At 38.9% G+C, this 27046-nt stretch overlaps 1 protein-coding gene across 1 annotated transcript in view; it reads right to left on the reverse strand.

The window, feature by feature from the left end:
- LOC103718838 (probable polyribonucleotide nucleotidyltransferase 1, chloroplastic) overlaps positions 1–27046 on the reverse strand; it is a 71352-nt gene that overhangs the window by 3793 nt on the left and 40513 nt on the right. The window contains exons 13-23 of the mRNA XM_017845649.3: positions 25370–25462; positions 12706–12884; positions 12347–12530; positions 12156–12203; positions 11897–11969; positions 9349–9422; positions 9133–9240; positions 8958–9052; positions 6396–6459; positions 6036–6089; positions 5911–5952 (exon numbers count right to left, since the gene is read on the reverse strand). Coding sequence (XP_017701138.2) covers positions 5911–5952; positions 6036–6089; positions 6396–6459; positions 8958–9052; positions 9133–9240; positions 9349–9422; positions 11897–11969; positions 12156–12203; positions 12347–12530; positions 12706–12884; positions 25370–25462 — 1014 coding nt within the window. The remainder of the gene's footprint in view (positions 1–5910; positions 5953–6035; positions 6090–6395; positions 6460–8957; positions 9053–9132; positions 9241–9348; positions 9423–11896; positions 11970–12155; positions 12204–12346; positions 12531–12705; positions 12885–25369; positions 25463–27046) is intronic.

The raw sequence follows: 27046 nt of genomic DNA on the forward strand, positions 1-27046 counted from the left end.
CCAAGAATCTTAAAACAATATAAATAATCAAAAATAAAATAAAATAAATAATTCAAATGCAAGTAAAAAAAAAAGAAACAGAACATTATAGAAATATAATTATCCCAATACGGTACCAGGATGCAAGATCATCCCAAGAGTCGGGACCGTATTGGGACTTAATAAAATACTGTTACAAGTCTTGGTACCAGTATTTCAAACCTTGACATTGGAAATATATAGAAAAGCAGAGGACTAAAAGCAAAATTTCTAATAGGATCCTACATATAAATAATACATGCAATCAGCTAGGATAAAGAAAGATTGTGGTGTGAAGCTTTTTAAGACAAATCTACAAGTATCCTTACAATTGACACCTTATTTTAGTTAATACTTAGTGGACATTATATTAATTTAGGATTTTATTTCTACCTTGACTATCCATGACTAGAACTAAAATCCTTGCTCCTCAATGAAGTTGTAAGCATTTTTTAGACTCTAATTTTAGCAATTTACTTGTTTACAGGAAAACTATATGCTATGGATCCTTGTATAGGAAATTAATAATAGTTTTCCCGATTTTTTGATCCTTTCTCCCTCCTGTCTCTCACATTTTGTGCTAAGCTAGTTTCAGAACTCTCAGATAAAAATGGTTTTTCAAACTATAGTAATACCTTTTATAAACGACCTTTCTTTAAAGATGTAACTAAAAACAAACTGAGACATCGTCATATGCCTATTCAATAATCAATAATTCCAAAGGCAACATCAAAAGATCGCCTCCATTTCATAAAATAGATCCACTAGGGTTCTCATCAATCGTTCTGAGAAATTGTATGGAAGATAATGTGAGCTACAAAGCTGTGGAGTGATTGATTATAACCCTATTTGATTTTGATGAGCTCAAAGCATTTGAGTATATCTTATGTTATACTAATGAATTCAATCTAGTGTTTCAGCCAAATATTTGTGAATTTATGTTTAATTATCTCTAGCTTTGGTTCAAAACATTTTGGCTAAGTATGGAACTCAGTTTGAACCAAAGTCTGAAACTCGAGTCGACTCCGGAAGATTTCGAGTCAACTCCAAGTGTTTCAGACGTTCCGGCACATTGCGAGTCGACTCCGGCACATTGCGAGTCGACTCCGACTGAGAACAGACAGCAGGACAGAAAGATGAATCTCAGACCCTGTCACCGAGTCGACTACGGAAGAATTCGAGTCGACTCCGATGCTTGCCGAGTCGACTCCAGCAAAGTGCGAGTCGACTCCAAGGAGTAACAGACAGAAAGACAGAGAAGTTGTTTTGGACTCTGAGAGCCGAGTCGACTCCAGAAGAACTCGAGTCGACTCCGACGGTTGGCGAGTCGACTCCCAAAGAAGCAAGAGTCGACTCTCAGAGGAATGCAAGACTAAAAGTCAGAGAGCAAATTTCGGTGTCTGAGAGCCGAGTCGACTCCAGCAAAGTGCAAGTCGACTCCGAGGCAGTTCAACTCCAAAGACAGAAGACCAGTTTTTCGGTGTCTGAGAGCCGAGTCGACTCCAGCAAAGTGCGAGTCGACTCCGAGGCAGTTCAACTCCAAAAACAGAAGACCAGTTTTTCGGTGTCTGAGAGTCGAGTCGACTCCAGCAAAGTGCGAGTCGACTCCGAGGCAGTTCAACTCCAAAGACAGAAGACCAGTTTTTCTGGCTCTGAGAGCCGAGTCGACTCCAAGAGAATCCGAGTCGACTCGAGGAAGTAAACCCGAAAGAAAGATCTTTGGATTCCTGAAAAACGAGTCGTCTCCAGAAGGGAGAGTCATCTCCGGACATTGGCGAGTCGACTCTAGGTTTGGCCGAGTCGACTCCAGAACGGAACAGCACTTTATTTCAAATTTTGAACAGTGGTCGAGTCGTCTCCAGTAAAGCATGAGTCGACTCCAGATCGAGCGAGTCGACTCCGATCCCAACGGACACTGTGTCAGGAGTTGCAGATTGTGCAGAACGGCTCTAAAAGTGTGTCTAACGGCTAGTTTTCGATGGGGATTGCTTAAATAGCCAGAGTGAACAGTAATAGAGATAGAGAGAGACACTCCATTCAAAGCAAAAGAGATTTTCACCTACCAAAGCTTCTAAAGAGTAAATACAAGTGAAAGAAGGAGAAGAGCATTAAAAAGTCTATCCTCCAAACGTCTTCCTCGCATTTAAGGCTCCCCTTCTGACAGCAAATCTTCAGCACACTCAAGAGGAGTTGCAGAGTTTGAGAAGCCCCCTTCTTCACATTCAAAAATCTATTTGAGGGCTTCTAACTCTTCTTTACTCATATCGTTTATATTTGCTTTTCAAGAAGCTATCCTTGTACTCTTTTCAAACTGCTTTTCTTACTTGATTCAATCATTGGATTGAATCAAGGGTGTTAAGGTTGGTTAGTGAGCCGAGGGTAAAACCAACGTGTAAGGGTTCGATTGTGATCCCGAAAAAACAATCGAGTGGTTCTAGTCGGTGAGCCTGTGAAAACCGACCGAGTTCGTTGTGATCTCGTGAAAACAACAAGTTGGGTTGTGAACTTGTAAAACAACCGGTTGTAATCCTAGGAATTATAGTGAACTCTCAAGTGAAGTTTGGAGAGTGGACGTAGGAGCAAGGGTTAGCTCTGAACCACTATAAAACCTCTTGTGTTTGTAATTGGTTCATTGTCTCTTCCATCCTCTCCACTCACTACAACTAATAATCTAATTAATCAGCCTGCTATAATATTAATTAGTTACTCATTAAGTTTTAATTTGCAATTATTACTTAAAACCCAATTCACCCCCCCTCTTGGGTTGTCTTCTTGGGCAACAAAAGCTCAGCAAGTAAACCTCAACCATGATCAAAGAATTAAAGGATCTATAGAAAACAAATCACTTTAATAATGAAAACAACATTATCAATGAAAAACTTGAGCAGAAATTTGCTAAAAATCATTTTGTTATGAAATTCCAAAAGCGAAGTATTCGTTAAGAAACAAGGTGGCACAAAATATTCAAATTCATGTTTGCAAAAGAGTCCAAATAATTAACACAAAATTACAACTCAAATACTTGTTCAAAATCAAATGGCCAAAACATGTTGTGCCGTACCACCCGGTTCAGGGTGTGCTGAACCGAGCCAATGGCAAACCATCTCTGTTCTCCTTGTTGGTTCAGTAAACAAGCCAAAACTAATTAAAATGTCCCACGGTTAACCAGTCTGCTTAAATTGGCCGAACCCAATTCGCCCAGTTAGCCTATTAGGTTAAGTAGCCCCCACCCCTGCTTGCGATCCTCCCACCCTGATGGTTTGATGGATTCATGAAGGGTCTTGACATTTGCTCTCACTCTCTCTCATCTCTCTTTCTCTCAAGCAACACTAGGGATTCTTTCACATGGAGGGAGCAGAGAATGAGGCGACAGTGAAGGTGGTGAAAGAAGACGAGGCAGACTTATGGACGAGGCAGCAACGGAGATGGTGCTAAGGTTTCTCTCTCGGTAAGCCTCTCTCCCCCTCCCCCCTCCCTCTCCCTCCCTCCCTGCCACTCTCTTTCCTCTCTCTCCATCTCCCACCCTCCCCCTCCTGCTCTGCCTATGCCGATACGCCGTAGAACAGCACATGCCAAACCAATCATTTGTTGGTCCGCCCTCTGATATCGATTCGGCAAACCTTGGGCCAAAACATAATTTATATTTGCAAAACTTATACATTACAGAGTTCTATATTTTCTTATCGTTTTATCGAGGCCATATAAATCCCCATTGCAAATGAGGCCACATAAAGATCCTTACCAATGAACTGGATGTGGGCATATAAAACCCACTTGCAATGCATACAAGGCCATATAAAATCCTCGAGAATCCACATATACCACTGGGCAAAGGATCCACATAAATCTTAATCCATAATTTGAATTAGAACACATATGATGCCTAACTAGAAGACCAAAGAAATCTTCATCGATGAATAAGTATATATACATACATACATACATATATATATATATATATATAGAGAGAGAGAGAGAGAGAGAGGGAGAGAGATAGAAGAGCTAATATGTGGGTGTCTATACAGCAGACCTAATAAGATCAGTCCTAACTAGATGACTTGGGCTTCGTCCACTGATGATAAGTGTCATTGGATGTGAAGTGCTATCTTTGAACTGCATACTATGAAAAGACCAAGTGACTTAGAGATTCCTAGCCTAAGCATCATCTATACATCCAAGGGTCAAAAATGATCAGTCCAAAAAATATGAAATGAATGCATGTTTTTTTCTTACCACTAGATTTCATAGGCTAAAAATCTCTAAATAACGTATTAAGTAGTTTTGAGATTGCAGATCACATCCAATGAATCAAATCATTTTGGAGTCAAGCCCTCGGTCATTCAGTTAGGACCGACCTTATTATAGCTATTGGACACCCACATATTAACTCTAATGAGATATGTATTCTAACCAAATGTAATTAAACTTTGTTTAATTAAGGGCCATGAGTTGTAAAAGTTTAAAGTGGGCAAGATTTTAGTTTGCTCTATATGATCAAATGGCCATTTATGTTATGATTGCATGAATTGAAGTTTAATTTTGGAAATCATGTGCTTCCACAGCAACAAATTGAATTGATTTCAGGCCCCTGTTTCACCATATGTGTAGTCGCCCTCAAGACTCGGCACAGTCAGGTTCTGGGCCATGAAAACAATACATACAGATAGTCATAAGGCAACGGCCCTCTCCAACCCCTTGGCTCTTTAATGAAACTAGGCAAAGTGACCTCTAAGTCATCAAATTGGGCAAATCAAGTCATATTGACCTCTAATTCTTTAAACTAAGTAAAGTGACCTCTAAGCTAAAAAATTGGATGAAATGACTCCTAAATTGTTGACTCGGTAAAATAAATTGACTGCTAAGTCATTAAATTGGGTAAATTGGCCTCCAAGTCATGAAACAAGGAAAAACAAACAAAATTGACCTCCAAAAATCAAAGCAACAAAATTAATTTGGAAAGGCAAAACAGACCTCTAAGCCCCTAAAGTACCCCTTTCTCTTTTTAGGACGTCAATCAAATGTGAAGTATATTCAGATACACATTGTGTATGCCACTAGTGAGATCATGAACTATGAATGAGTGTCAATGAAATTACAATGTTGTAGTTTTCTCTCAATACTTTCTTTAGGTCTCTTAATTGGAGCTATCTTCGTCGAGTAGGTTAAATAACAATGGACTCTTCAATTTGCTGGAAACCATGGATCCACAACAACAAAAAGTGCCCCCACATAAGGCAAATTTGATGGAATCAAGCAACAATTTTTTTATATCCCTTATCTACCACAACAGGTGTTGTATCCTTGAAGGGACAGACTAGTGGCTTCATAATTACCACTCATTTTGAAATCTTCTCCATCTCTTTAATTTTCTCATTTATGGATATTCTTTATTTATTTTCCTTTCCAATTTCTGAATTTGTGGTAGTTGCAAATTAGTAATATTTGAGATTGCCAGGATGGTGATAATGTTTTTGGGGCTTAGAATATCTTTCTAGTTTTTGTAAGAGAAAAAAAAGTCAATCCAAAGAAATCAAGAATTATGAATATTAAGGCTGCAGCATTTGATGTATCACTTTAATGTGGTTTTGTGAGTGCTATGTCATCTAATGACAACCATACAAGGACAAGGCCATTGTATAGTTGGACAGAAAACCTTGCAAAGAAGAGAAGCTCAGGCTGCACATGAATCTGAAAGCAGGGCGATGTGACCCTAATTTATGGTGCCTTTCATGTCTATTGTAAAATGTGTGTGTGACTACTAAAAGATTGTTCAGTGGCAGTGTGCGGTAGCAGATTCTTAATACAAAAAGGTTACAAAACTGAGGATAGTATAGTGTAAGTTTGTAACCAGATATCCCTACAGTGACATTATACATAAAGAGATCCACTAACCTCAATAAGTTTGACATCAATACGGTCTCCAACTTTAAATACCTGTAAATCATTAGAGCAAACAAAGGCCCTATTAATTGTTGGGCAAAAAACGAGGAATGAGGCAAAGGGCATTAAAATCTTACATCTTCAGCTTTTGCCAACCAGTTTGAACTCAGCTCGCTAATATGACATAGTCCCTATTAAAGAGAACCGATATGCCACCAATTACAAAGTGATGTATTCAGGTAAAAACGTGTCTAAAATGATAATCTTTATATGCAAATATGTGATGTCAGATGGATTCTTTTGTTTCTTATTTTTGTTTTGGCATTAGAATTATGGATTTATTAAGTATCACATAGTCCAAAAATTCCATTATGGCTCGTTAACTCACAAATTGCATTTTCTGTGTATGGACCAAAAGAAGAAATGATCATTCATAACAAGTAGCCAAGTTGATCAACTTCATTTCTTAACCTACATTAAGGCAAAGTTAAACCTACCTCACGTCCTGGTGCAATCTCAACAAAAACTCCATAAGGTGCTATTGATTTGATCTCACAGCTCCTGACAAATTCAGTTAGAAAAGAAATAACAGGTTTCAGATTTTGAATATGATTGAAATACATGGAAGAAAAGAAATATGCAATCCTGAAACATCCCCACAACCAATATTATAACATAAAAAATTATTATAGATTTGCCAGCTGCCTCTTAGTTATGTGCTTTCTTAGAGTTTTTAGGGAGGTTATTTTGTTTCATATTAGTTTGGGTGTTACGAATATGGAACAGCAATGAATTTTCAAAGAAAAAAGTTTATCAATGGTAGACAGCAAGGTATACTGAACCAGTACCAGTAGGCGTACCGGTCGCCTACCGGACCGGTTCGAGACCGGTTCGTATCGGAACCAGTCCGGTATGAACCGATCTTCTGTTTCTTTTTTTTTTTTTTGGTTCCATCCGCACGCGGACGCGCCAAGCTAGCCACAAAGTGGCATTAAATGCCACTCTATGGCATTTATGAAGTGTGCGGGGCAGCGCGCCCGCTGTCCCACGCGGGCGAGGGAACCACGCACGGGGCAGTTCCCAGCACGGTGGAATCGTGCTCGCGGCGGTTCCCAGCGTAGTGGAATCGCACCGCGCGCAGTGGAACCGCACAAGGAATCGCAGAAGGCAAACTTTTCTTTTTTGGTTCCCGTCCACGCGCGGATGCGCCAGGCTAGCCACAGAGTGGAATTAAATGCCCCTCTATGGCATTTATGAAGCGCGGGTGTGTAGCCCCGTGCGGGCGGGGGAATCGCGCCATGCGCCACGCGCGGCCCCACGCCCGCGGGGGGCACTCTGCCCCAAGGGAGTGCGTGGCCCGACATGGGGGGCACTCTTTCCCGAGGGAGCGCTGTGGTAAAAAAAAAAAAAATTGGTACCAGTGCGAGCCAGCCGGTTCGCACCGGTACAGCTCGGTATGTATGTGTATCGATCGGTACTAATCCGAAAATAGCTGGAACCGGTATTCGGACAGCTGGAATCGGTATCCACGCTGTCCGGATACCGGTTCCAAGCTGGACCGGTCGGAACCGGGCCGAACCGGCCGGTACGGACCGGTTCGGCAGACCATGGTAGACAGTCTATCTAATGTTCCTCAGACATGATAAACTACCAACGAGTAGATACACTTATGGATGCAGAGGGCTGATGGCTTGCTGTGTGCTGGTTATAGAAGGTTTACTTCATTGGACCAAAGCTTGATCTAGAGCTGACACCTAGAGATGAAATGGACCTTGTATTGTCAGTTTAAAGGTAAAGTTCTATTCTGGGCAAGACCTCCTGGCTACTAAATGTTCGTGGGTTAAAATTTGTAACTCTCATCGAGATGTTAAATAAATTATACTAGCCATGTTCTGCTCCAACCATTAGCAGTGTAATCAGTCTCTGCAAACAGAGAAAAAACAGAGATACCTTACAATTTGAATGCATACCCCATGTAAATTGCTTTTTGTGCAGTTATGCTCCCATGATTGATATGTTGTTTCTGAACATTAGAAAAGTGCTTCTTCAAGTGCAAAACGTCTAAAATATGCTTCTAAGTTTTGCACTGTCAACTTCAAAGATGGGCATAGTGGAAATGTTACAGGGACAGGTTATGTGCTAATCTGGTTGAATTGTAGTTAGCCCAAAGCTGCTGGACAGTCACTGACAAAAGAGATTCCTGCAGAAGAAAGCCATTTATGGGACATACATGCAAATTGAAAATTTACAAGTTCCGCATGCAGTGTACCGATGCCAAAAACTGGTGTATGATATTAGCAGATAAATGACACAGGTTTTAGCTGCAAGGACTGCAAAACTGGCCGAAATGCCTGGTTCAGGGAGTACCATACCAAACCTATGCTGAATCAGGTCGGTTTGCTAGGTCGGTACAGAAACCGGTCCGTACCGGTCCGAACCGTCCGGTTCCGCTTAGTACCAACCCACACTGCCCGATTTCAGGCAGAACCATGATAATAAGTGAGTAAAAAAAATCTAGGAGATGTCTCAGCATAGCATGTGTAACATACTATACTGATTGTACTGTACCGACTGTACCAAGATTGTGGACCTTGATTAGCTATTTAGGTGTGTTGAAGTTCTGATATAGAAACACTTAAGAACATTGACATAAAGGCCATGTAAACACATGAATTCATGCACATAATCAATAATCAAATGTTAATTTCGCTAAAGATCTACTTTCATGTAATGTTATAGTTGATACTCTTCAAGAAGAAACCAGAGATGTTTGCTTGGTATAATGACATCACTTTTTTCTAATCCAAAATGCTGAGAATGTTCTGAATTGCCATTAACTGCCCAAGAGTCAAAGTGTCTGAAGCATTAAAATGCCACACCATTTTGTAGTGTAGCTCATGACTTATAACTAGAATTAACTGATTAACTTATTAAGCTTGGTAAGGTAAACCTCCATGAACAGTGTAAGGAAAGTTATTATGGAAACTGCATTCACATATTGCGCATCACAGTTAATTATTCATATTTTCAAGTTAATTTTTCTGCAAGTGAACTCAGACCTGTATATATCACCCACTGTTGGAACCATTGTAAGATTGGTGATGATCGCTTTTGACTTCTCTAAGCTTGACAAGTCCTTCGCTGTAATTTTAACCTGCCAAATACAGTCAACTAAATCAGAAGCACTGCAGGATAGAAACACTGAATCAACATGATGTCATGTTTTATCCTTACCATGCCATCATCTTGGGCATCAATAGCTTCAATCCCAGTCTCCTCTATGATGCTTTTCACCTTCTTTCCACCAGAACCAATAATAAGATTCACTTTCTCAGGTTTGACCTGAAACATTGTTGCAGTTTAAGGGCATACTACAGACAAGCCATACACTAATAGCTGAACTACTGAATTGCAATAAAGAAGAAAAGGTGCTTGGCAGACAAGACAGACCTTCATAACATGAATCAATGGAGCATATTTGGAGAGTTTCTTACATGGTGGTCGTGAACACTTCAACATTTCATCTGAGTTAAAGAAAAAAATAATACACCTTAAATAATAAGAAATACATGATGTATATATATATACATATGTATATATTTTCTGGTTAATAGCATCTAATCTGACATGCATACAGTCTAAATTACAACTTTAGCCTTTGTGCAATCAATGCATGATTACTGCAAATAATGTAGCTGCAAGCGTTCCCTTTCACTACAAGATGTTGGAATTTTTAACTTCTTTCCTATCAAAGATCAGCTCTTTGCCATCAGTGATCAAATGATTACCGAAGAAATGATCAACAACAAGAAATCTGACAGGTTCTTTGATATGCCTCAATGAAGAGGACTTTAAAATTTGCTGTGCTATCAGTGAATGCAGCCATAATGCTAGCCTAGATTTGATTCTGGAGTTTTTCCCTGATTTGATTCCACCATTCAATAAGGTCTTCCTCTTCCATATGATTTATGGATGATCCCAAGTGATCGTCACTTGAACTAAAATCAACAGGGACAGGATCATCAATTGATCAAACCACGAGGGCATTCCATGATTTATCCATTGTAGGATAGAAATATTACAATGTCAAAGACTCAAAAAGTTCTAAAACTAAAATAATTCAAAGACTACAAAATATAAGAGATTCCAACCTAAAGTGGCTGAAGAAACATAAAAAGTAAATGACAGAGGTGTAGAAGCCCATTCTTGTTCAGAAATATAAGTCATGTCAGCATTGGGTACTATGTAGGTTAAGGTTTGTTGTACCATCCCAAATTGCCTGGCTCGGGACGTACCGAGCTATACTAAGGGCGAACTGCAACGGTTCATCCCTTAATTCAAGACACTAGTGCCGCGGGGGGGGGGGGGGGGGGGGGGGGGGGGGGGGGAGGAAAGAGAGAAAGAAAGAGAGAGGGAGGGAGGGAGGGAGGGAGGGAGTGAAAGGGAGGGGGATGGTCGAAGGAGGGCCGAGGAGGCGTGGAGGAAGGGCTCAGCTCTTTGGTTCCCTTGTTTTATTCGAAACAAGACGACTTCATTTAAAGTTTCTGAAATAAAAAAGGGTCCCCCCACCAGGCCCCTGTTTCGAACCGGAGGGCAGAGCCCTTCCTTCGCCCCTTTCCTCCCTCTCCCTCCCTCCCTCCCTGTCTCTCTCTCTCTCTCTCTTTTCCTCTCGCCCCTTATTCCTCTCCCCTTCTCCCTCTCTCCCACCCTCCCCCAGCTCTGTTGTGTTGGTACGGGCCCAACATGGAATGGCACATTACTGCACCAAACCATATTGCCAGACAACCGATACTAGTCCCGGTACCGGCCCAGCAATCCTTGGTGTAGGAGATCCACTATTTGACAGCTTCTCTTAGCATTTATACAAAAATTTCTAACAGTTTATTCAATGAATAATTTCCTTTAGACAATTAGTTCCAGGAAAAATTACCATTTGTAGTTATTTTAGAAAAAACTACCCTATAAAGAAGGTTCATATGCATGTTTGTTGATAGCTTTCCCATATTTTCATTGGTAGGTTTTGCTATAGAAACTTCCCACAAGTGATTTTCTATCCATTGTTTAATCACCAACAAAATTAGGGTGTAAATACAAGGAAGACATATATAATTCACAATAGTACATTGGTTGCATAAACATCCATGTAAAACAAACATGTATTCTCAATGTTGGTCAAACTTAAAAACACTGTTTTATTACATTTATTGATTTCAAGTTTGGTCATTTGGGGATAGTTTGTGCAGTTCCCCATATTAAACCTTGTCTTTCATGTTTGCATTTATTTCCATGCACAGGAGAACGTTAATGCATTTGATAGATTTAAGAATCATGGCATTCCTCACTTTGGCCTGAAATGCTCCAACACAGGTGGTCTAGCACCAATTTGTAGAGAGTTAACATCACATTGAGAGCTGATCTAAAAGTTTGCTTGGATATGATGGATCATATTTTTGGCTAATTGGCTTACCCCATGAGTGGAACAAGGATTATTGGTCAAGGTCAATATCTGTTAGGCAAATGTTCAGAAAGATGGTTTAGATAAGCATGACCATAATGGGAAAAATTGATGTTGACATTTCAAGCAATTAATTGTGAAAGTTAAAATTTTACCTTTTTCTCCCATTTTACTATGTCAAATTAGTTGTAAGTAGTGCCAAGGGATAGTCAATTTTTTTCTTCTGTATGTTCTAGACTGAAACTGGTCATTTTCTTACCTTGTTAACATGGACATTGAGATATGTGCAATAAAAGTTTTGTCCTAGGTAATATAATATAACCTGGTGACATACTTATCATGGACATGGATAGTACGATAATACAAAGGACTAGCATCACATTCCAGTTTTATTGGGACAAATATAAAGTTTGAGTTGACTATTTGCACGTTTAACTGAATGAGGATAACAAAGCAGGAAATTTAAGTATGTGAACATTATGAATCATTGTTATAAATCAATAAAGACCATTAATACACCAGAAAGAATTAAATTGAACTTACATAGAACACGTTTTCGACCATCTCTTGCTTGAAGAAGTGCTTGCTCCATCACTGGAAGAGCAATTCCTCCAACCTGCCACAATAGTGGAAACATGATAACCAATACAGACTAAAATATTTACATATTTTATGAGCAGCACGAGTGGAAATAGTAAACTCTCTGTAATCAGACAATTGTTCATTAACTTTTAAAATAATGTACAAAAAGAACGTGCAAAGAAATAGCTTGACTGCTATCAGAAAGAGAATAAACAAGAACCTTAATGTCCATCTGGAAGGCAGTGATACCATTCTCATCACCAGCAACCTGCAAACTTAGATAATTAATTATATATAGGAGCTAATTCTCAAGACTAGATATGATAGCTTATAGAGTATAGCTTAATTGTAAGGTCACCAAATAAAAGCACCTTAAGAATAAGGCATCAAAGAAATAGAAATAGGTCAAACCTTAAGATCCATATCTCCGGAAGCATCTTCAGATCCACTGATATCAGAGAGAATGAGAGGAGTTCCATCTCCCCCAAATCCCTTCGTGTCCAAGACCATACCCATTGCTATCCCAGCAACAGAGCACTTGACAGGAACTCCAGCATCTAGAAGTGCTAAGCAACCTCCACATACAGATGCCATGCTGATAATGATTGGGAAAATCTTTAGCTGTCAGCAAACAAACTAGAACCTTGCAGCAGAAGCACAAGCTAAGGAAAACTGAAGGTAGCGTAGTGTGGAAACTTTGGTCACATGACAAGTTACTGCTTGTTTACATGCAATACAATTAAAAACTTTGATAGATTAAAGATAATCACCTCGAAGAGCCATTACTTTCAGTAATGGTACTCTCAACACGAATAGTGTAAGGAAAATCCTCTTCTGAAGGCAAAATGGGCTCCAGTGCTCTTTCAGCTAGCATTCCATGACCAATCTCCCTCCTACTGGGTGCTCCCATGCGCCCGACTTCACCAACACATGATGGTGGAAATGAGTACTGTAACACCGAAACAAAGAAGTTCTCATCAATTGTTGATTGAGGGGTAAAAGCATGAGATGCAAAGTATGCAGAAAATTATATGTTTCATTGGATGTTACCCTTGACATTAATCATGCAATAATTGTCAGCCTTGTTATTACACTAGTTGCTAGAATTAGGAGTAGGTGCAGACATTGGTGCACAGGCGGGATACTAGATACTTCACAAGCACTTTTAGTAAGATAGTGTATAGGAAGCAGGCGAGAAGTTCAAGATTTTATGAAGTGGGTACATTAACCTAAATAGAAGTTTTCTATGACCAAGTTCATTACAAGATACAGCTGGATCCACGCTCCACAAGACAAAACATTACATTGAATCATTATCAAAGTTAACCGTTGACAAATTGCCTTTATGACATTGCACCCTAGCCCCCACGACATTGTAGGAACAAGTTGATTGCTGAACCACATGGAAGACTGATATCAAGGATTCAAATATCAAGGTACAAAGACATTGAAGGCCGGCCGTTATAATATTCACCCTATTGATACACCCAATTTATCACTTGAGAAATCTGCCAGTCAGGCTACCCAGAAATTTAAATTTATGAAAAAGCTGATCACCTAAGTCGGTTGAATGGTTTATAGTTGAACGAATCATTATCCATTTGTTTCAAACATCAAAAGCTGGGGGAAAATTGACTTTTTAAGGCTCAATCTAACCAAGAAGAGAAGAGGCCAAATGAGGAAAAAAAAGGGGGCGGGGAATGGAGAAGGTTAGAGGAGGAAGGATTCCCTTACTAGATCCATGGAGGATAAGTTTATTGCCGTTGCCAGACCTTTCATGTCTGTCATCAACGGATTTGTTGTGTAGTTTGCCATCGCCGAATTTGTGGTGAACACCTATTTACAACCCGGGCAACCAACCTAGCCCGCTCAACCCCGAAGCCTATTTTCGGTGGGCTTGAGCTAAGGTTTTAGGCCCAACAGGCTAGGCAAGCTTGAAAAATAACCTTGTCTATGGAACGGGCTGCGCTCAGGCTTGGGAATTAAACTCGGCCTAACCCAGAATTTTTTACTCCAGGTTTTCTAACCCCAGGGCTGGTTCCCCGCTATTCACTCGGTACCTGCCTTCCTGGTGTGCTGCTTTTTTCCAAATTCAACTCAGATTTCCTCGCCTCTTCTTCTCCTCCCCTTCTCTTCTCCCATCGTAGCCGACAACCGCCCCTCTCCTCTTCCTCTTCTTCCATCGCAACCAGCAACTATCCCTCTTCTTCTCTTCTTCCATTCTCCAACCAACGCCTCCATCACCACCATCAACGACAGCAACACCACCAGTCCACCATCGACAACCACTCCCAGCTCCTCTAAGCTGTTGTCCACATTAGTGGTAGTTGTTGGTGGCGGACTGGTGGGTCAGTGCAATCTACATGCCAGCAAAGGGTATTGACTAGTATGCCTTGCAAGATCAATAGCTCTTGGCTTTGTTCTCCAAATTTTTGGACCTTTTCTTCATGTTTTGTTCTTTTATGCTATGTTTTTACATAAACATGGTAAATTTACTGATTTGAATGCCTTAATCATCATATTCTATGTAGGCTAAGGTTCTTTTCTAATAACAGCTTAACACTATAGTGAAAAGCTATTTCTGTGCATGAATAATTGAAATGTAACCAATTAATTGGAAATCAATGAATCAGTAAACAATACCAAAAATTAGTAGTCATTGAAGATCAATAGTGGACTACTAGAGATAAGTTGATGAAAGAACAAAGGATACATTTACCATATTATTAAACAAAAATGATCATATTTGATATAAAAATATAGCGTCTCACCCATGGAATGCCGTACCGGTCCGTACCGGCCGGTACGGGCCGGTACGTACCGGTCCGGCCGTGGACCGGTACCGGAACGGATAAAAAACCGGTATTTCCGGTTTTTTATCCGAACCAGCCGGTACGGGCCCGTACCGGCCGGTTCGGAGCCCGTACCGTACGAGGTGCGAACCGGCCGGTTCGCACCGGTACGATTTTTTTTTTTTTTTTAGAACCACAGCGCCGCGCGCTGTGGTTTTTGAAACCACCGCGTACCGGCCGGTACGGGACCGGTACCAGCCGGTACGTACCGGACCGGACCGGTACCGTACCGGTCCGGCCGGCCACCGGTACGCCGACCGGTACCGGTACGGCGGACCTTTGAGACTCTCACCTCAATAACACATCAAATGTCTAGCAGGCTCATAAGCATGTAATAACCCACCACATGTTGAGGAATGTATGTCTAGATGTCGGTAAGACTTGAATATGAATATTTTTGTTGAAGCATCAAGTAATGTTTAGTGGCATTTCACATGAGATGCTTTGCAGATAAGATATATTATTTTTGTTACCCAACAGTTGCATGCCGGTGCATACCAGCCTTGTACCAGCCATGAGCCAATATGATAGGACCGGTGGGCATAGACATTTAGTGAGCCTAAGCCATATTGCACCATGCTACATAATATCAGAGAATATCAAACCCGTACTGATCCCATATCACTCTATACATTAGTGGCCTCTTTTTAACTTGTACCAAGATGCACCACCCCATACTGCCCCATGTCACACATCATATCATATCAACGAGCCATCAATACAATAGTAATCCTTAAGATTTCAGTCCTTGTTCTTACTAGACTTTTGAGTGTTACAATGTTTAGGTAAAAGAAAATTTAAGAACCCTTAAGGTTTGAGAAATACCTCAGCATTTAAAAGCTGAAATTTTGACCCACCCTTAAAAATCCTGGAATTTGAACTAAAGATGAGAATAGAAGGTTGTTAAGTTTTTACGAACACAAATAGAAGGTTGTTCGTTATTTACATGTAATATCATAAACGTATGTTTTGACCCACCCTTAAAAAACCTGAAATTTGAACTAAAGATGAGAATAGACGGTTGTTAAGTTTTTACGAATACAAATAGAAGGTTGTTTGTTATTTACATGTAATATCATAATTCATAAGCGTATGTCTAGTTATGATATTCATGTCAATAAGTTTGTAATTAATAGTCTACTTGTTTGTTTCTTAATAGTCCGCTTATTGCTCGTTTCCATCTTCAAATGGTCAAAAGTACAATGTAAAGGGGTTTAAAGGGCTTCTTTGGTTGGCACATCGAAACCTCTAGCAATCAATTAAGGACCTACTTAGGCTTGATCCTAGCAGTTTGGGCTTGCTTCAGCCAAACAGAGGCAATACCAACCCCGTCTATACCAACACCTAGCTGGTATAGTATGGTTATGTACCAGCTCGTACAGGCCACTATGGTCAAGATTTTGATCAAGACCAACTCTTACTTCATGTTATTCAGGTTTTCATGCACCCATTAAGAAATAACTCTTGTGAAAACACTTTTTTAATATTTATATTAATGTACAAAAATAATTTTAATCCAAATTCCTATGGATAAGAATTCAATAAGTGCTCAGAATATGCTTGGATCTTTGAGGTATCTTGATTCTGTTATAAACTGGATTTTATAATTTAGTTCATAAGCATGTGCGACACGTCTATGATTAAGGAGCTATTTGGGTGGGGAGAGGGGGAGGGGTTAGGGCAACGATTTTATGCATATCTTAGACTTCCCTTCCCACCTGAATCATGATGATACACTATCATAATATCTGTAAGAAGAATCCTGATCCCATGATTCAATCATGTTGAATGCCTGAAACTGATTTACAGTGCATAGCTGGTATGGTGACTATATTCCAAAGGAAAGCATCTTTTCTTTTAGGAATATGGTATGTCATCATGCAATGAGAAGTGACGAGAGAGAAGGACAGCCTAAATGAGAACTTTTTACTTAGCTCGAGTTGTATGGTACCTCTTCCCTTCAAGATATAAATGTTCTGTAAAGCCAACCACATAGTTGGGAAAAGGCTGATGGTTATAGTTATTGTCACATTATAGAAATTTCCCTTTATCATAATCTCATGTCAATAGTCTAACTGCTTTCATGCATCCATAATGGCACAAATTAGTTCTCACAAGCTTCATCAAAACCTAGAGAGTTGCCAAGGAAACCCAACAAAACTAAATCATCAATTGTCAACCACCTTGACCAATCAAACACTAACCACATGCCCAGAACATTAAAAAATTATCTAGGACATTAAGTCACCTTTCAAAGTTTATAGCAATCATCTATAATCCTACACCATAACCTTATCTAAGAACTTCAGGGAACCACAGTTTATGGTTGCAATATGTAGCCAAGGACCATAAAAAATGTTTGTTTAAACTTTAAAGCCTAAATTCCCTTAAGAACTTCAGCTTACCCCATTTAAAACTATGTTTCCTAGTTATTTTTTAAAAGGAGTAATTGTGTTGGAACAGGAAATGGCATCTTTTTCAATAATGCTCATGAAGATCTTTCAATCCCACCTAAGATTTTCAACATTGTGTTTGGATTCATGGATAAGGCCTTCTTTAATCTTGTATACCTAACCCTTGTATTTTTCTTAAATCCTTTATGCCTCCCTTAGATTGTCAAAATTGTTTTCTTCACCATGTTATTCTCGTTTTTAATAAATCATGAGGTAGACATCATAATTATGGTTTTTGATTCATCTCAAATCCAAGGTCTAATGACAATCATGATCTGAAGTTCATTCCAGAAAATCTTATCCAAGAACTTTTAGACATTTCAAAGTGACCGGTCAAGTGGAGTAAGCACTGGTATGCGGGGGTCAATACAAAGTTGCCACATAGTGATGACCCAAAGATTGATTCATAGATTGATTTTGATGATCACAAAACCTTGAAGTATAGATACTAATGTTTATGTTGCAAGGAGAAAGATATTTATTTTGCAAGGAACATAGCAAGTTGAAAGAACACAAGAAGGCCTCCAAAGCTCTCAAGTTGGAAGAAAGCTACAATTTATTGGCCCAAGTTTAAAGTTCAAAGGATTCAAATTGGAGGAGTAAAATCAAAAGAAAAATTCAAAAGAACAGTCTTCGAGTCGACTCCAGTGGAACGCGAGTCGACTCCGATGGTTGGTAGGTCGACTCCAAAGAAAGCAAGAGTCGACTCTCAGCGGAACACAAAGAAAAAGTCAGAGAGCATTTTTGGGACTCTGAGATTCGAGTCGACTCCCGCATTGCACGAGTCGACTCCGAGACTCCGCGACCATCAACAGACAGAAGACCAAGTTACTGCCTCTGAGAGCCGAGTCGACTCCGAGGAAGTTCGAGTCGACTCCAAGACTGGACGAGCCAAAAGACAGAGGATCAGGAGTTCGGGCTCTGAGATTCGAGTCGACTCCCAGGACAGTCGAGTCGACTCGAGTGGATCAAATTCAAAATTGGATCCACGGACTTCAGTGGATGAGCCGACTCCGAAAATGCCAAGTCAGCTCCAGATGTTGGCGAGTCGACTCCGGGTTAAGTCGAGTCGACTCCCAGTCAAGGCATGCACTTTAATTCAAATTTGGAACAGTGGCCGAGTCGTCTCCAGTAAAGCACGAGGCGACTCCTGCAACAGGCGAGTCGACTCCTGATCGCGCGAGTCGACTCCGATCCCAACGGTAATATTGTCAGGAAGTGCAGACTGTGTCCAACGGCTCTATTTTTGTCTCTAACGGCTATATTCTTGTTTCCACGCCATCTAAAGCTATAAAAACAAGAAGAGAGCTAGGGGAGAAATCATGGAAGTGGGAGAGATCATCTAGGAAAGAGATCTCAAAGAGATTACAAAGGAAATCTCCCATAAGCACAAAAGGGCCATCCAAAACGAAATAGAGAGAAGAAGAGCATCCAAGTGAATCCGAAAGCTTCCTCTCCATCCGTGTGCTGCCTCGGGGATCCTCTACTTCATGCCAAATCAGAGGAGGATCAAGTAAAGAAGAAGCCGAGCTCCTCCATCTTCAAAACTCGTTTGAGGGCTTCTCTTTACTCTATTTGTTTATATTGTCATATCTGCTTGTTTAAGAAGCTTTGATTTGTTTTTATTCTTTGTTTTAATATCTTGTAACTTGATTCAATCAAGGGATTGAATCAAGGGGTTAAAGGTTTGTTGGTGAGCCAAAGGGAAAACCAACGGGATTAAGGTTTGTTGGTGAGCCAAAGGGAAAACCAACGGGGTTTAGGTTTGTTGGTGAGCCGAGGGTAAAACCAACGTGTAAGGGTTTGATTGTGAGCCCGGGAAAGCAATCGGGGTTGGTTCTAGTCGGTGAGCCTGGAAAAACCGACCGAGTTCGTTGTGCGCTCGTAAAACAACAAGTTGGGTTGTGAGCTTGTAAAACAACCGGCTGTAATCGGTAGGATTATAGTGAAATTCCCAAGAGGTCTTGGGGAGTGGATGTAGGTGCTGGGGTGCACCGAACCACTATATGTCCTTTGTGTTTGTAATGCCTCTAGTTATTGTCTAACTAACACACTTACTTACTTGGATAAATTGCTTGCTTAATTCTTATCCGCACATCCTTTAGTTGCAAGCATATTTAATCAAGTCGAAGTCTATACATCAAAATCTTGCTAAGTTTAACTTTCACTGTGCATCTATACAACTTAGCATAGTTAATCAAAAAGTTTTAGAAGTAGCATAAAAGTTTTAAAAGACCCAATTCACCCCCCCTCTTGGGTTGTATCTACTGGGCAACACATAGGCTATTAGCTAGCTCAAAGGGACCGAAGATACCATGTTAAGGGTGAGGGTGAAGGTGAGGGTTCAGGATTTAAGGTAGGGGACAACAAGATAGTGCATCCTTACCCAAGGATCGAAATACCGAGGCTCGCACTCATGCTGACCAACAATAGGTGCAACATGCAGCATATTAAGGATCATATCAAGAAAGGTATCGATAGGTATGCACAATTACACCCTCAAACATATTGGTATGACGTTTTTTGGCATCCAAATTCTGATTTTTGGGTTTTTTTATCATGTTTTCTTTTATTGTAATGTTTTTCACAGAATAAGGTGGGAGTATCGAGTTAAGTGCTCAAGTTGTCGTTTTCTATGCATGCTGATGTCAACAGTATGCATATTTATCATACAAGCTAGATAACTTGGAATCTTAAATACATTTAAAACATGTGTTAAAATTATCAATTGAAAAGAAAATAGGTTCGTAGAAATCATCAGCTACAAGCTACAACAGAGAGTAGGTGTTAACTTATTTAGCAAAACTTTTTTAACAATTTTCTTAACTTTCCGAAACTATTGCAGCCTGAGTTGAAATGCAAGCTCATTTTAAGCACCTCATTGGTGCATACAAATTACATGCATAGGAGCATCAATGTATCTTCTAATTAACAATTTGCTTCTAAACTTTTTATATATTTTTAATTAATTAAAATAAAAATTAATAAAATAAATTTATTAGAAAAAATGCACTATCTATGTTAGAAGTTAGTCAACAATTATCTAACATAGTATGTATAATTTTCTCAAAACCATAAAATTTTCAATATTTCTGTAAATAATTAAGTCTAAATTATTTTTATATTTAAATAATCAAAAAAAATAATTTTAATTAAGAGCTTCTATAAATATGCCTAATACATAAATCATTAAAAAAAACAACCTGAACACTAATAATTTTGTTGGGTCAATTTTAAATTTAGGAAATTTTGGGCTTAAGCTGAGACGGAACTAAAGTACCACTCAGGTAAATGTTGAGAATTTGATAGTACGTGCACAGCAACAATGCAAACATGCTGCCAATTTTTTCCCAAATTTTTTTAATTTACTTTTTCAAAATTATTTATGAAAATTATTTTTTTGAGAAATAATAGCTCAAAAACAATAGTCTTCCAATACTACACACCCTCTCTCATTTTCTAGAACATATCCCACAAAGAACCCAAACAAACTATTTTCTCAAGTCAATTTCAAATTTACATGGATTTCGAGCATATGTTTCGGGCTTCAACCCAAAATCCACAAATTTCTAGAATTTGATCCTCGATTCATACCTAAATGCATGAATCCAAGAATCAAATGAGATTTAGATAAAATTTTGTTAATGTTTTAACTCAATGTAGCAATCAATAATTTATCTTTAGATTATTCCATTTTAAAAATGGGAGGAAAGAGAGTTCATTTCTTGAATAAAATAATTTGGTGTCGAAAAGCGGCTAAATCCAAGCTTGAATCCTTGCTTGAAACCCTCCTACAAGACTATGTCCTCTCCCTCTCTTTCTTTTCAGCTGAATGGAGTAAAATAAAAAGAAAAAGGCCCATAAATTTTATCCAAAGCTCAATCAAGCAATACCGCTCAATTCCAAAGCTGAACCAAGGGCAGTAAGCCCTACTCCCCCCACTCCTCTTAAATCACTCGATCTATGGTCAGTTTGGGGTCAGTTCGTCCAATCCCTTCCCAAACCAAGCCTCCCTATATTGAGAGGGGCTCAATCAGTACAAACCAAGCGATTAGTACTAAATCAAGTAGTATTTTAATCACTGCCCATCCCCCGTTACCAATGAGGTTCTTAAGTTTGATTTAAGGTGTAAAAGAGCTCATCCTTAAAAGAAAAAAAGGATCAATATATATCTGAAAATAGCAGAAAAACATTAAAAAAAGAAAGCAAAAGATGAGAAAGGATAGTGGTGGTAATGAGCATAGAATTACTTTGGCCATCATAGACTACTTGCTCCTACCACCCTCCTTAGTATCAGGTCTTCACTTAGGGGAAAACTCCAAGTAAGGAGGCTTGGTGGATCTTGTTTTCCTTAGCAGCTAGATGGGTGGTCGAGAGGTTAAAAGAGATGGTGGCAGTGGAGGCTAAGCTCGGAATGGATGTAAGAGAAGATGGGGAGGACAAGAAGCTCATAAAGATGGCTCTCTAAAATGGTTGTCTCCTCTAAGGTTCCAATTTAATCTTCGGTTTGGGTGCAGAATTAGGGGTATTCATAAAGGAGTAACAGTATCATGAATAACTATGATGGATGCTTCTAAAAGACTCCTTAGATATAAGGTCATGGTGATTGGTGATACGAAGGCTTGTGATCATGGTATGCTGTACCAGTCGGTACCCGTCGATACCGGGCATACCGTACCGGTACCGATATGCAGTGACAGTACACCTGGCGAACCACGTACCATACCATACCGACACTCAGTACGCCTATGCTAGTGCGGCACCGGTACGAGGTCCGGTACCAGTACGGCGAACTTTGCTTGTGATTAAATGAGGGTTGTCATGAATTGATAAAGTGGACCACACATGATTAGCTTTCAAAGGGTTCTTTTGTTTCCCATGAATGTTGGATGGCAAGGATTAAAAGCACAAGCACGAGATTTAGAGACTCACAGAGAGTTAAGGGGAAATAATCTTGATGGCATGTTGGTTAGTTTTAAGATATCTGGGGTAGAGAAACTAATAGAATACTAGGGCTAGATACAATAGCATTGTTGAGATTTGTGAGAGAAAGAGGATAGGATGGCAAGAACTATGATGGTCTGAAGAGCCAAACATGAAACATGTATACAAAGCTAGTGTATGGTACAGATCTAGCTTGGAGAGGATGCACAGTTAGTAGAGATCAAATATTCTTCTCTTTTCATATAAGGAAGAAGATGGTGTAGGAAGCAACATGAATTGGAGAGGGACAAATAGCAAGAGGAGGTTAAGATAGGTGCGCGTAGGGGCCTTCTAGAAATTTTTGTCTAGGAGTGCACATGAGTGTGACAAGTGTCCTATGCCTTCCTAGGGTGTGATGTGGGTGCAAGGCTAGGTGCATATATATATGCACGAGGGTTGTTAGAAGGGACAAGGTGTGCTTGTGCGTGCATGACGTGTCCAATGTAGCTTGTTGATATAATATATGCAGAGATCTATTAGAGGAGAAAGATTAGGGGAAAATGAGGATGAGAGTAACAAATGTTCAATGAGGTGTAATATTAGGTGCTAGAAATTTATGGATTTCTGCATACATCTGAGCGAGGAAATCGGGAAGAAAATAGGCTTCGAATATGGGCGTGCTTTATACAATAAGAGGAACTCGACATGGTACAGTTTGGTGCTAACTGTAGATTTATAAGTGTGAGCATGCTTCGCTGCCTGGGGGAATTGATTTGTGTGGGGTTAGAAGCTAATTAAGAATTCTCTAGAGCCTTATTAGAGATAAATGGGGGCACAAAAAATAGAAAAATAGGAATTATTAAGAATGAGATTGGGGTGATTTAGAACACAGGATATAGGGATAAGATGTGAGAGCTAGGGTTCTAGCCTTTAAATTGGAACAAGATATTCTTCGTTATTGGAAGTAGGGGGTGTCTATAGCTAGAAGATTATGCAAAATGACAGATGCAAGTCAAGTTACAAACAAGATGGAAGATGATTTGAACAAAAGAAATGTTGTGAATGCACCATGAGAAAGATACTTCAAATCAAAATAGCCATGTGTTGGAGATGAGCTGAAGTTAGGAACCATTGGCTTCAAATACAGCAAGCAGTAAGCAAGTACATACATCAGGTGTGCAGAGCAGGTCATAAGAGAAATTCATGCTTGGAGTCAAAATATGAAGCTACGAACATGCAAGATTTGGCCAGTGCCCCTACAGGCATATGACCTTTCTCAACAAAGTCAAAGCCACAACCAATGCAAGTCTTAAAGAAGACTAAAGAAGCCGTCCTCTTGAAGTGAAAAGAGAGTAACACAGATGCAAGTGAGGATGTGAAAGATGAAGTATTTTCAACAGAATCATCGTTTGCTCATTCTCCAACACCTAGCATGAAGATGACAAAATGATTAGTGAAGTAGCATCTTTAATGCCAAATGTGGTGTATTGGCCTACTATACACAACAATTTGTACACAAAAAAAAATGATTTAAAAGCAAGGTTTGGAAATAACAGCCCATCTTCGTCATGAAATAGTGTGGTTGAAGAACACAAACCTAAAGCTCATTTAGTTGCTGCTACGGATGTCAATGAAAAGTGTTTGCATTTCAAAAGCATCACATGATCCAGATTCTGCCCAGCATAGGAGATGACTTGCTCCGCATTTGTAAGGAGAGATTTCATTGGAAGTTTTAGTAATTTTGAGAGTTTTTAGTAGTCCTCTTTGGACTCCCAACTCAAGGTAAATTTTGTTTTCTTTTATTTGGTTACTATTCTGAAAGTTGAGGATATCATGGAGTATTAGGTGGGAGACAAGTGTCTTGGGGAGTCAAACAATTTTGAGAAAGTCTTAAGAGTTCATTTAGACTAGAAAACATTGTTTCCTAATTCCTAGCAATCTTGTTCTCCATAAATAAGGGTTCATGCAGAAAATGAATTTAGAAGAATTCAAAGCTGTTCTTGCTCAAGGAACAGAAAGAGAAACCAAAATGTCACTGTTCTCCCTCTTATATTATTTCCTTCTGTAACTTTCCTTATCTAAACTAGTGTTTCCCCATTATTTGACAAGTCTTTTACTTGTACTGTTCTTCCTTATCTGTTGTTAGTGACTACGCTCAATCTGAGCATATATGAAATAATTCTCAGGCCTCTTTGAACTATTGTAACCAGTAGAAGATAGCCAACAAATCATTAATAATTTTAACTTTGAATTCACCATCCATTCAAATCTGCACTCATAGACATGATTTCTTGAAAAACGGAAAGAAATGTCACAACTACGGATGACCAGAATTTTCATTTTGATCAACATTGAACCAACTCCATTAGCATTAAAATCTTTAGAATCCCTTTCCTAGGACTCCTCCCAAATTTTTAACTATTAGGGCAGGTTCAAGGCCCTCTACCATGTCCTGCAATTGTTATCACAAATTGGACAGCAAGTAATTTTGAACCTAAGCTTAGGATTCCATCCCTTTACATCCACCACTGCACACATGCTGACCCCACCTATTGCTCCTGCATTAATGCAAGTCTAAGCACATGATGATGACATTGTCATGATGGCAAAAAGCATCAAAGCACGGTTTTGTGATAGAGTGGTGACATATATAAAGTGTCTGCACTTCCAAAAACCCAAAATTGACAGACCACAACAACACTCTTTGACAATAAAAATATTTATATTTTCACCTAAGATATGATTCAGATTTGTAGTTACTTAATTATTGACTTTAACTATGTGATACTGATGCCATCCAACAGTAAATTACTTTCACTAGATCCCATCTTAAATGCTGAGCAAATCCCGTGGATTCAGCTTGCAAATAGCTACTCATCCCCTCTGTAAAAACATCAACCATTGATAATTTATATATGCATTTAGTCAAAATATGAAATTTCATGCCAAACTGAATATTTTCATGTGTTTTTGCAAATGTAACCGAAAATTACTAAAATCATTCAATACCAGACACATTTGGCTAGACAAGATTGACAATTAAGAATGGTGCGGTGAAACAATTAAATTGCTGACAAATGTCATTTGCCTTATTAACGGAATATTTACTAAAAATATGGGAAATAACTATTTAATTGCAATATATTGGTTCTATTATTTGGGGAGACGTACATACTAAATTTAACATAAGAAATCCTAAAACATACCTGAAGATAGAATCTTTTTAACTCCTCTGTGTCCACAAGGTTGTCTATCCTTTGTGCCATTTGTTTGTCTCCAAGAGTAACCACAGCAAGTGACTACAAAATAAAGAATATTTCACAATCAAAGTAACACCAGTAACCCTATATTTAATGTATATTTCCAGAGAACTGAGATCACCAGAACAATTTTTAATTATATTTGCCAGAATTTCAATGTAAAAAATATCCATTTGCATGTGACATGTCAAACATAGTAGTGTATATAATTGACTTTCTTTTTTGTTCAAGACACTCAAGGTTTTAGCGTTCATCTCAGTGAAACAAAAGATAGATGATGATAAAGTAATCATAGAAAAGAATGTTGTACTAATTAGTGTAAAAGTCGGATACCAACCTAAGGAAAAAAAACACTCAAGTCCAAGGTTCGCCGTCTCAGTACCGGACCTCGTACGGTTGTCATACTAACACAATATCAGTACGGTATGGTATTAATTTTTTGGCGTACCGAGTGTCGGTACCCCACTTTTTTACCAAAAATTCTCAAGTTTATGATCTCTCACAGGACTTTAATTAATACCTTGACCTTGAGCCTATGGAGGAGCATTTGGATAAGGCATCCAGCTTTTAATCTTCATAACATACTAAAACTAAAGAGGTGTTCTATGATCAGTTGCTGAGATGATAATATGGTTATGCAGCAACTACATTCACGAGCTGAGGCCATGTGGGCTGAGTCAAATTCATATACGTCAGGCACTTGGCTCAAGTTTGCGGAAACAAGAACATGCAAAAAGGTACCTTGGAAGTACTATTTATATCAGTTCATTAGAGGAAGTTTTCATAGTATAAAGTGGTAAAAAATATTTCAATACACAAACTTCCTCCAAAGTTAGCCTGCTTTACTAGCAGATACATAGAAATTGCATATTTTTGGTCGTAGCGGATGTATAACTCCACAAGAATATATCAAACACATAAAAGGAATGCAAACATGCAAGAAAGATTTGTAGACATTTGCCAACTAAATAACAGATATTAATGGTTGAGGGCAGAAGCAATAAAGTGGTCATATATGCAAGTACTTTCCACATAAACCACCATATATAATTTGCATTCCTTTATTGAAAAGAAAATGATAGCATAAGGTAAATCTATCATGCATAGAGAGTAGATGACATGGAGCCATAAAAAGTTCAAACGGTTAGTATCCAGATAATTGTTGAAAAATATGGAAAAATACAGCATAGTAAGAAGATTTGTACTAGCATATTGCTTGCCAAGAATATGTATTATCTCTAAATATTTAAGGAATCTGATAACGTTTCAACAAAGAAGCTTTATATTCAACACTGAAAATCACCATAAGAAAGAAATCTTAAAATATGCTATTTTGGCTAACATGCTTCAAAACAATCATAGAATTCATAAGATATTTTAGATGAAAATAAAGGAAAGAAAAGAAAAGAAAACCAAGAGATACACATTGCTACAACTTGGCCCAACTTCTTGTGTTAACTAACCAGCAGATTCCCCTTTGAACCATAAATTTGAACATCAGTTTTCCTTTCATTGATAGTACGAGTTAAATTACATAATTGACAAAACTTAAAACTTAATGTCTCAATTGGAAATATGCAAATGACATGAAAAGATAAGTTTAAAAAATAAATATGAACTATG

The sequence above is a fragment of the Phoenix dactylifera genome, chromosome 11 (genome assembly GCF_009389715.1).
Source record: "Phoenix dactylifera cultivar Barhee BC4 chromosome 11, palm_55x_up_171113_PBpolish2nd_filt_p, whole genome shotgun sequence".
In the NCBI taxonomy this organism is placed as follows: domain Eukaryota; kingdom Viridiplantae; phylum Streptophyta; class Magnoliopsida; order Arecales; family Arecaceae; genus Phoenix; species Phoenix dactylifera.